The 11,998-nt window shown below is 41.8% G+C and overlaps 1 protein-coding gene across 1 annotated transcript in view; it reads right to left on the bottom strand.

Moving 5' to 3' along the window:
* Positions 1 to 206: 206 nt before the first annotated feature.
* Positions 207 to 11,998, bottom strand: part of LOC106812447 (atrial natriuretic peptide receptor 1-like) — a 19,712-nt gene continuing 7,920 nt past the window's right edge. The window contains exons 7-20 of the mRNA XM_014816332.1: positions 11,569 to 11,631; positions 11,153 to 11,230; positions 10,441 to 10,545; positions 8,396 to 8,564; positions 7,347 to 7,502; positions 6,906 to 7,074; positions 6,153 to 6,299; positions 5,768 to 5,891; positions 5,556 to 5,624; positions 5,154 to 5,328; positions 4,718 to 4,816; positions 2,043 to 2,134; positions 644 to 704; positions 207 to 223 (exon numbers count right to left, since the gene is read on the bottom strand). Coding sequence (XP_014671818.1) covers positions 207 to 223; positions 644 to 704; positions 2,043 to 2,134; positions 4,718 to 4,816; positions 5,154 to 5,328; positions 5,556 to 5,624; positions 5,768 to 5,891; positions 6,153 to 6,299; positions 6,906 to 7,074; positions 7,347 to 7,502; positions 8,396 to 8,564; positions 10,441 to 10,545; positions 11,153 to 11,230; positions 11,569 to 11,631 — 1,524 coding nt within the window. The remainder of the gene's footprint in view (positions 224 to 643; positions 705 to 2,042; positions 2,135 to 4,717; positions 4,817 to 5,153; positions 5,329 to 5,555; positions 5,625 to 5,767; positions 5,892 to 6,152; positions 6,300 to 6,905; positions 7,075 to 7,346; positions 7,503 to 8,395; positions 8,565 to 10,440; positions 10,546 to 11,152; positions 11,231 to 11,568; positions 11,632 to 11,998) is intronic.

An 11,998-nucleotide genomic window follows, 5' to 3' on the forward strand; every position in this document is an offset into this window, starting at 1 on the left:
GGGCAAGGGCAGTGCGAGAGACTACTGTCGGCTGAAAATGGCTTTATAAGCAGACGAAGTCGGTCGAAGAATATGACCAAGTTTCGAGTTTGAGATTGAAGCCGTTGATGGTGACATCAATGCGAGAAACCCTGCACTATTGGCAATCGTCAACAGTTTCTCATTACAATTTTGCTGGTACATATCATTCTGACAATAATGATAATTCAGTCATTAGAGGCAGCTGTACGAACATATTATACAAGAATAACTACAATACAAGAAAGACGCGTTCACGCGAGGAAAACCTTTTTGGATACAAGGCAGCTGAAACCCTATCTCTTGCAAAGCAGCGTTCAGACGTAAACCTCGCAAAAAAGCAATGTAATCTAGAGGTCCGTTGTTTTGTTATCTTAGCTCGCATAGTCAGATTAAGCTGTTTTCATTGACTACTGTACACCGGATTCCAAACAGTTTAAAATGCGTATTTCGGGATTTTTGAAACGAAACGTAACTTAAAAAATTTAATAATTCTATCAGAATTTTAAACAATGCTCTCAGATATTTACACATTTTTGTACGATGGTGCATTTAAGTTAATGTGTGTTGACAACCCTGTTAGACAAAAACGTCTCTTAAGTGCGGCATAAAACGTCAGGCGTACATGGTGATTTATCGTCAGATGCCGCACCTTCCAACCAATATGTTCTTTGTGTACCTTTCCCCTGAAACAGAATATGGGAACAGCTAGTGTTTACACAGCGAGATTAGCATGCACCTGTCTAGAAAGTGGTAGTTCGGTAGCAAGGTTACACGAAATTACGCGTATCCGGGCTATACGCGTGCAAGAGGTCTACGACTCAAGCAGCCACTACGACGCCAAGTATGCGTTTTGCTGTTTCTTTATTCGTGTGATTAGTAAATGCTAGATGGTGTATACATATATTAAGAAAGTATAAAATAAATTTGAAATACAGTGCTTTTATTTTTAAGAGCTACCAAAACTTAACGGGGTACGCTACGACACGCACACGCACACGAACACGCACACGCACACGCACACGCACACGCACACGCACACGCACACGCACACGCACACGCACACGCACACGCGAGACGCACCGCACACGCCGCCACGCACCACATCACACACCACACACGGTATAGATGATATAATTATTATAGTATTATGTATATGATAGATATAAACACACACACAACACACAACACAACAACACTACACACACAAATACACACACAACACACAACACACAACCACACCAGATACTACACAGACAGACGCTGCGCGCGGACACGACACACAACCACACACACACACACACACAACACAGCACAACATGCACACACACACACACACACACACACACACACACACACACAACATGGCACACACAACACACACACACACACACACAACACACACACGAACACAACAGCACACACACACACACCGAATGCAGACATGATTCTCATGCTGCCATGCATTATATTACATCGCATGCACTCCGCGCACGGCGACCCGCTGCACGTCAGGGACACTCGCAGGTACGGCTCGCGGCATACGCGAAACCACTAAGCACAAGACAAGCAGGCACGCGAACACGAGCCGGCGCACGCTCAACGCCACAACACATATAATAGATAGTAGCAAACCGCGCTGCCTTACGACAGCAACACAAAATAAGTCAAAGGTAAGAAACTTCGGTAATCCCGGGTGCCATATTTAGTATATGGTTCGTTTAGATGTGATAGCGGTCACCTAATAGGTTGTCGTCCTTATATATATATATATATATATTTCACGACATCACAACATCTATAATACACGTTTTGAACATCGTAAGGCCTGTAATTGACATAGTAAATTTATCACAGTAATTAACGCCTTCGTCTTAATCGATTCGGAACGGATGCGATGACTAACAATACGATGAGCAGATCTTAAATTCAGAACATGGGTGTAGCTTAATATAAATACATAGCCATGCCCTAATTACAATAGAAATGCCTACACCTTAATTAATTTCAACATAGAAGCTTACCTTTACTTCAATATCTCCTCGTAGCTGTAGCTGAAATTGATCGCAGCTCTGCAGTATCTCGGCTGTGTATGAGCTGACTTGAATTTTCAACGCTTTACGTCCATTTAAAAAAGAAAATGTCGTCAGTCAGTCGTCCAAAATCGGAATTCAACGTGTCACCGACAATGTCTTCAGAATGTACATCATCATACCAAGCATTCAGATACAGCTTACAGATATAAAAACCACGAAGGTATCCGAGCTAGTGTAAATAGCTACAAACATCTATATCACATTATATAATACATTACAAATATATTATTATATAGGCCGTGGCTACGCGTCCGGTTACCGGACGCCCAGCTCCCATGCAGGCTACGCGTCCGGTCATATATTTCTTATGTGAACCCAACTAGATTTTTACAGTAAAAAACATTCAACAATAAGTTTTAATTGCCTTTAGGTATTTTATCAAAAAATGTGTTTTTGTAACTTTTGAAGCAATTGTAAATCCAGTAAAATCAACGATTTGAAAGGGGGCGTGGCCTAATCGTGACGTGGTTTGGGGAATCTGTGCTGAGCTTTGTAATGGATGACCGGACGCATAGCCACTGCGTATTATATAAACACAATTTAACTGTGAACCGCATTTAGAACAATTCGCAACTGAAGTATTGCTGCGAATGGTTTTTGTCGCTGTGTCTTTCCTATTCATTGTTAATCATAGGTTGGGAAAGACTAAAATCCATGTTTCTGGGCTTAAAAGTTCTATTTGCTAGTATTGTATATGCGTGGGCATCTAGACGCCTGTCGGCTCGGAAGATGACAAGCGACAAACGATGATCATGTTGTCTCGCAATTGATGGGTATAACTATGCCTGGCGTTTCTTCGCCTGGCATGAATTAGCGCGAACCCGCTTAAATGAACTGCATGCGTGTGCGCGCAATTGATGAGTAACTAGCTATAGCGTGCCCACACGCGCTTAAAGTTTAAAATATTAGCGCGGACCTTCTTAGACATTAATGTGACAGACAGTGATATAATTAACAACGGCCGCTCAGCATAATTAAAAGTTAGTTTCAAATTCTCTTAATTTTTGGTCGCTGACACCCCGCGAGTGTGCTGCCACCCTGACGAAGTTGCGCTTTTGCCAATTTATTTTGCAGGTTACAGACCGATAGCTGATCCTAAAGGTGCAATTATATTTATATCTAACTGCTATTTAACCGAGCGATTGTTATTCTAAGACAAATTCATCCACACTATGGCTGAAACTGAGTTGTTTATAAAGTATTGCAATCCTTCTCATTTTAAACAAATAAATAGGAAACATCCTTCATCTGTAGCCTGCAGCCAAAAAGTTACGATGCGCAACTTTGCAAGCAGATGCGCTAGCAGTGGCGCCACCGTCGTTGTGAGCAACGACATAGCGGTTAGTTTTAAAACATTTTTAGAAAATGTTTGTGGTGAATTTTGAACAATGAAATCTTTTATTCGGCTGGTAGACTACTAGATCTAACTGGGTTAATTGTTGTAGTAAACCGTGAAGATTCGAAACGTACAGCTGACGTTTCGCCTCGAGGCTTTCTCAAACCTGACGTCAGCTGTACGTTTCCAATCTTCACGGTTGAGTAACAATTAACCCAGTTAGATCGAATGAAATCTTTTATGTAGCGTAATTTAAATTTATTTTAACTAAAAATACGCAAGCAACCCTGGGTCATGTGTCCCTGTAACAACTGTGGTAGCTAATAACAGGTACTGTTATCGGTAATGACGGTGGCTGTTGCGGCGCCAATCTTAATCACCTATTGGTCTTTAAAAAGACAACTCGCTCGTACCTACGCATAGAACAAGGTATATAAGACGTAGTTATATAGGCGAGATATAGGGAGGAGTTGCAGAAAGACGATAGACGACGGCTACTTAGCAACAGTCCACGAAGTTGGTTTCTGTCTGTCTTTCGCAAGTTGAGTTCCATACGTTTTCGCACTATAACCAACCTACGCTACCTCTCGCTCTACCTGGTACCAGCCGGCCTACAATCTACGGTAGCAGCCACACTACAACCTTAACTACAACCGCAGTCTTCTGCCCTCACCTACCAAGGGACAATGAGAGACCGACGGATTGAGACGCAGAGACATAAGAAGAGCTGGAGAGACAGGCATGAACAGGTTGCAGAATGAGAGAGAGAGAGAGAGAGAGAGAGAAAAGAGAAAGCGAGAGATAGAAAATAGAGCGAGCGAGAGAGAGAGAGAGAGAGAGAGAGAGAGAAGGGGAAAGATAGACGAGTTGTAGAGAGAGGAGTTGCAGAGAAAGAGAGACGATGGATGTCACTTATAGTCCGCGAGAATAGTTGTACGTGTGTAGAGTGCATGTGCCAAGTTATAATAAACAGTCATCGTTTCGATACCGTATCTCCGATAACTATTACTAGATTGATTGCTAAGGCTGTGCGAAGAACAGCCGTATTTCACAATACAGCACTAGCAAAGCGCGTGTTCGGTCGGATATGCGTGCAATCATGATAGGGTTATCAGCAAATATACAGAATATTCAGCAATGAACGGGTGGTTCTGGGTTTATTCAAGAATGTGTTTGATGCAAGCGAGCACTAAAATATCCTAGATTTAGCGATCGATTTCGTAATCAACGCGGATAGAAAATGACGCGCCTATGATCCATTACTCACGCAAACCCGTCGATTCCATTCTTGAAGCCATGTTAACAGTATCCCCGAATAAGCAGTAACGTGGCATCTTCAATCCGACTACCCCTGCTACGCACGAACCTGGAATAAACGAAGTTACTTCGTTAATTGTTACAGCATGTACAAAATATTGCGATGTTTCGCGATTCCATGAACTAATAAGATTAAGCGCAGAAAACAAGCAGTAAAACGCCTATAATCACTATAATCACTATAATCACACGCCCGCACAAACGTGCATAGACTAACGGAAACGTGCACCCTCTCTAGCTTTACTGGAAACTCCCTTCATATAATTACTCTCAAAGGCGTCGTTCATCTATCATAAAAAAATTATTCTTAGTAATTATAAATTCATATTTATTCAGAGACTTATTTATAGGCTATATAATATTTATGCAGGCTTTCCGGTGCGCACCAGAATGTAACCCTATCCTTAGCTGTAGTTTCTCTCCTGGTCGGTGTCGAATCTTGAACTTGTCCACGGCGTTGAGTAAGGAGAGCGACATGAGAGCAATCTCACTCGCGTGCTTGTCGCCGTTACGCTCCGGGAGACCAGAAACAACCATGTAGGCATCGCCAATCGTCTCCACCTGCAGACACCATGTGTACAGACAATATGCTACAGCAACAACCATGCACTAATAGCAAGCGTCCACCGCTGACGTTAAACACGAACGGCTTGGACGATACAGTGAAGTACCATTATATTTTGGTTGTGGTATAATTGCGAGCTGCCAAAATCTGATTGAAAGGATAATAATTACAACTAATAACTAATAACATTGACATTCCGTTATTCGTTCATAGATCGCCCTACCTTGTAAGCATCGAATTGCGTTAGAATTCCATCGAAACAGCTGTATAGATCGTTGAGCAGGTCGACGATCTGCAAAAATATGCGACAAAATACGTTTAAACGGATGTTCCATCACGCAAGGGTGTCGGAGATATTAAAGCCAAATCAATAGAATGGTTTCGTATAGTACTAATCCTCTACACACCACTAGAGGCTGAATGTATTAGGCTTACCTGTAGTGGCGTGCTATCAGCTGACAGCGTGGTGAAGCTGACGATGTCACTAAAATATATCGTGACGCTATCGTATAATTCTGGCTGAACGGCATGTCCTGCTTTCAACTGCTCTGCTACCTTCCTGCAATAACCCCCGACACCAAACTGCGGTAACTGACACGACAACTAATACACCACGTTGTTTTCAATCTGTAAGTGACAAATCAATTAGTTACTACACGTTTCGAATAATTATTCATATTGTTGTTTCTGCTAGCGTTCAGTAATCCTGCTAGGTGCGGCTGAGTAAATCGACCCCAAATACACGCTTTGAAGAATCATTAACGTTGCTGTTTCCGTGTAAATCTTGCTAAAGTATGGCTGAGGCTCAACAGGTAGTTACCCGGGAAGCATCTCCTTGAGAAGCTGGTCGACCTTTCTCTTCTCCTCCAGTAATTGAGATGTCCTGTCGTTAACGACCGTCTCCAGGTTGGCGGCATACTGCTCCATGCGCATCAGTAGGTCGTCAAGGATATTTCCGAACTTGCCCCTGTTAAAAGATGTCGCGGCTTAGTATTGAAATTGTTCTCTGTATTCCTCGATTTCCATAAAAGGTTATCAAATGCTGTTGAATGAGAATTGGTGAGAACGAATATAGTTTATCTTAACAGCATAATCATACGTTCGCGATGCAACTTCACTTCCAATTGCAAAGACAGCTACTTTCTTGATTACTTGCAATAATGATATTACAATAATTTTGCAGTTGTAAAACAAGTATTAACAGCTCTGACAAAGCTGTATTATGCTTCATGTATCATGTAACATGAATTACGTTCCGGTTTAAATATACGGGTATTCCCTATTTTCATTTCAGTATAATTAACAATTTACTAGTTTAATTAATAACTAATTTAGGTAATTGTGACATCACTCTGACAAATGGATATCTTAAGCCTAATAAGCAGTGATGCAGTACTTACTAGCAGTTTATTAACAAATGATACGTGCGTGCGCTAATGATTTCGTGCGTAGAACCATTACAAGTATGCGGGGATACATATAGGGGATATATACAGGAAAAAATATTAGATAAAATCACAATATTGCAAACAACACGGCAATCACTTTAGCCACATCCACGTAGTATACACACTTGCTGATGATCTTCAACGTTGCAAGAATGTTATCGAACGACGGGCGACCGGAAGGATCCTCTTGCCAACAGGCTGTCATCAGCTTACAGATGTCTTGTTGGCAGGCGCCATTTTCCACAGTCGGTCGGAATGGAGGAGATTCGACGCGGCGTACACTTTCAATGATTTCTGAAATGTGTTAGACATTAATTACCATGATTACAAATAGCTCTTTGCAGCACACATTTGAACTCGTTGGCGACACGTATAACAATCGGAGTCGTTACGGAAAGACCATATATATATAGATAATATATGATATTGAGACAATGATAATTTACTGATCATTATTAACGATGAATATGTGTTATTAAGAATTTATTACGTAGTATAAATCAAATAATATTAAAGTATTTAATCACAGCGGCAGATCCTATAAAACTGTTATGCGGGATGTGTACCTATCGGGGTCAATCTTATCGTTTCATCTTGGAATGGGTAGCTGTCAAGTATAACCTCGTAAAGGATAATGCCAAATGAATAGACATCGCCCTTCTGGGTTCCATCAAGGGAAAATTGCTCTTTTCGCAGAAGTTCGGGAGCGGTCCAAAGCAAGCCTGGATAGTGGAAATAATTACTTTATGTGTATACAAAAACCTGCTTTTGAAAGGGACAGATATGTTATTTCTCACAGCAATCGATTAGGTCAATGCGTCATTGATCCACCCATCTCCTCATCGCGCGCTCTCTTTCTTTCTCTCTCCCTCTCTCTCTCTCTCTCTCTCTCTCTCTCTCTCCTCTCTCTCGATCTGCTCTTCGCTCGCTCGCTCTCTCCCTCTCTGTCTTTGTCTCCCCTCGGCTCTCTCTCTCTCTCTAACTCTCTCTCTCTCTCGCCCGCCCTCCCCCTCTCTGTCTTTCTCTCTCTCGCTCTATCTCTCTCCCTTTTTCGCTCCCCCTCTCCTCTCACCGCTCACTTTCTTCACACTCGCTCGTTCCTCCGTCCATTGTATAACGTAAAAACTATAAATGCATGGGAATCTTACGTGAGTAATACGACTGAAGCTGGCCCATCAGTATTTTATATCCTGGATGGTGGAAATAATTACTTTATGTGTATACAAAAACCTGCTTTTGAAAGGGACGGATATGTTATTTCTCACAGCAATCGATTGCGTCATTGATCCACCCATCTCCCCATCGCTCTCCTCTCTGCTCTCGCGTCATCTCTCTCTCTCACCTCTCTCTCCTCGCGATCCTCTCTCGTCTGCTCTCATTCTCTCTCTCTCTCTCGTTCTCTCTCTCATCTCTCTCTAATTTCTCTCCGGTCGCGCTCGCTCTCCCCCTCTCTGTCTTTCTCTCTCTCGCTCTCTCTCTCCCCTCTCTGTCTTTCTCTCTCTCGCTCTATCTCGATCTCTCTCCCTTTCTCGCTCCCCCCTCTCTCTCGCTCACTTCCTCACACTCGCTCGTTCTCTCTGTATACGTAAAAACTATAAATGCATGGGAATCTTACGTGAGTAATACGACTGAGGCTGGCCCATCAGTATGTCTCTGTTCCCTCCTAACAGTGTTTTCACGACAAAATCTGTCACCTTGACAACGAATCTACTGTCGCAGACGCAATTAGGCGAACAGAGATCGCCATGAGATTTAATGGGTGACTCGTGCAAGTACTTCATTCCCTGCATGAAATGAGATGAATGAGCAACGGAAAACGTGAAAGTTTATAATTAAAGAAGATTTAAAATTTCTATTAATTAATTAATTAAAGCATGTAATAACATGTAAAATGTATTACTTTATGCAAACATCGATTAGTAGTTTGGCACTGGGAAGGAAATCAATGGATCAATCCTCAAAATATTTTTATTCCTCACCAGGTGGCATGACCATGTCACTTAACATCGCTGCCCACGGTTGATTAGATCATCCTGCGTATATATATATAGATATATATATATATATATATTATATATAATATATATAATAATACTATTTAACATATAAATCACAGTTGAATAGCCTATATATCTGTATTGAACTTCATCTTGAACTGTTTGCTGCATCGCATAACAACACGAAGAACTTTTCCAAAAACTCACAGATACGATGTTTCACGCAGAATGGACATGCGGAATTCCTTGTTCACTGAATGGTGCTGCTGTGCAGGCACATCTCTGTCAAAGAGTCAGAAATTTGTTTATAATAAATTTCTCTAGTGTGTGGTACTGAGAGATGCATATTTTCACGTCTACCCCCATAGAATACGTATGGTAGTAACATTGGCCGAAATTATGCGTCTTGAATTAGCCCCATATACTGGGTGATTGAGAATCGTATTTCCGCGTTCTCGAGTTTCGCAGGTCGAATTCATCAAATGTGATTACTCTTTGAATTCACTTGTAAATGATGAACGGTGTCGATTGCGTAATCCGTATTATATATTCTATATATTTTATGAACGCATTATTACTACATTATATATCTATTATATTATGCAATTATATAATTATGCTTTAAATAACTAATAACCGATTTTTGGCCACAACCGTTGAAAATTTTCGGTAAACTGTGGTAATTCAATAAAAATCCTACGCTACAATAGCCTAGGATCTGTCAGCGTATTGTGTGTTTGTGTCTGTTTTGTGTCTTGTGTTTGTGTTTGTGTTTGTGTGTGTGTTGTGTGTGTGTGTGTGTGTGTGTGTGTGTGTGTGTGTGTGTGTTGTGTGTGTGTGTGTGTGTGTGTGTGTGTGTGTGTGTGTGGGTGTGTGTTTGTGGTGTGTGTTTGTGTGTGTGTGTGTGTGTTGTTGTGTTGTGTGTGTGTGTGTGCTGTGTACGCGCGGCTGCGTATTTGTGTGTGCGCCCGTGTATGGTTGGCCATCGTATTCAGAAATAATTATTTTTACCGCGGTAGAAATTAACACCATTTTACCCAATCAGAGGTCTTTTTACACATAATTTAACCGCGGTAAAATTATTTCAACCGCGGTTTAATTATGTGTAACAATGCCTCTGATTTAGTAAAAGAGAAATAATTTTACCGCGGTTAAATTATGTGTAACGAGGCCAAGGACTTGGTAAAAAGGGCCATAATTTAGCCGTGGAAAAATTATAGCCCTTAAACCCAATCAGAGGCCTTGTTACGCATAATTTAATCGCGGTTAAATTATTTATACCACGGTTAAATTACGTGTAACAATGCCTCTAATTGGGTAAAATTGCCATAATTGGTTGAGTTATTTTTACCGCGGTTGAAATAATTTATCCGCGGTTGAATTATGTGTAACACGCGACCTCTGATTGGGTGAAAGGCCAATAATTTTACCGCGGTTAAATGATTATTTCTGAGTACGACGGCCAACCATACACGCGTGCGCGCATGCATCTACGCGTGTGTGCGTTCGTGTATGCGTGACCATGTGTCTGCGTGCGTGTATGCGTGACTATGTGTCTGCGTGCCTGTGTGCCATATAACACATATGTGTCATATTTGTGCAGTGTGTCCGTGTTTCGTGCGTGGGGGGACGGGCATAGTTGCGTACGTACATAAGTGCGTACCTGGAGGTTACCGCGTGCACAGTGCTCTACCAGCACGGCCGTATTAGGTGGTTCGATGCAGGCTCCGATGAATCGAGTCAGGTTTTCGTGCTGCAGTTCCCGAATCTAGATTAGTGCATTGAGTACTAACATATTGCTGCATCAGAGACGCATACGATATTCAGAACCACAAGAACCTTGTATTGCAGTTCCTTCACATCTAGTAGCAGCAGTAGAACGAAAATTGTTAATGATAAATTTTTTGTTACCTAATTGTAGTTAAATAATTAAATTATTCAGTTTATTGAGCAGATAAATTATTCGCGATTATGAAATAGACGCGGTCTCTCTGCTTCCTGCTTATTGTTATTTGCTGTTGCACGACGAATATTAGCTGCGTTCAGACGTGGTTTTAAATTCTGTTAAATTGGGTTATAAATGTATGACAGGCAGAGAGACATGGCTTTATGGCGAAGGCGGTATATCGATCATGTATATTGATTCTATCTATCTGTAGGATAGGATAAGGTGATTAAGGCTGCGCAATTCATCATGTACCTTGAATAACTTTCCGGTCCGGGGCGTATATTGCGCCAGTAATACTCACCTGAGAGCAACTGCTTCCGCGTGTGTACGTGCACTTCGTATGTGCGTGTCTTGGAGTGTGTGTGTGGGGGGATATTACCATGACTCCACGCGCCATTTCAAACGAAATCAGTCTAAAAATACTTACGCGTTTTATCTGCAGCAGTCTGTTTCTAGTGATGTTTATTCTTTTCGCCGAACATTTCTTTATTGCTACGATCACACCCTACATACAACAGTTCTATTGTTAGATTATTGTATCCAATAATGACCTTACATTTGTATACCATAATCATGCGCTGTAAACATATTACTTGCTACACACTTACATGTAAAATTATGTGATACAGTGATATGCATTTCATATAATATATACGTACTCGTATAAATGTATGTCAGCTAGTATCACCATTAAGCGCTCTAATCCCATGTTTAAATTTATGTAACCTTTATCATCTATGTGCATGGATAAATATTATATTTTATTCTTACGTCTAAACCAGAAATATTGTAATCCAAATATGAAGCATTAGAATATGATGACATACTATAACACTTACTAACCTTATATATAGCGACGTTGTGGCATAGAGGCCTTTCTTCCGCAGAAGAGTTTGAACAGCTGTTCTAAAACCCCAAAGTACGTTTATATTATTGTATTGCAAATCCATGGTCATCGATTATGCCACTGACGCCACGCTGCTTCAGCCACAGACACTACTAGCAGCAGTACCGTTCTGAATCTGGCAATACCTCCTTCTCTAACACATACAGACACCACCACTATCACGACAGCCGCCGACGCCCCCACCCCCACGGCCACGGCTACCGCCATCACCATCGCCATCGCCACCTCCACCACCACCACCACCACCACCACCACCACCACCACACCACCACCACCACCACCACGCTACCACCGCCACAACCGCCACCACCGCCACCGCCGCCACCATCTCCACAGCCGCCACCACAACCACAACCACCACCACCA

This window comes from Priapulus caudatus, unplaced genomic scaffold (assembly GCF_000485595.1).
Source record: "Priapulus caudatus unplaced genomic scaffold, Priapulus_caudatus-5.0.1 Scaffold650, whole genome shotgun sequence".
NCBI classification, from domain to species: Eukaryota; Metazoa; Priapulida; class Priapulimorpha; order Priapulimorphida; family Priapulidae; genus Priapulus; species Priapulus caudatus.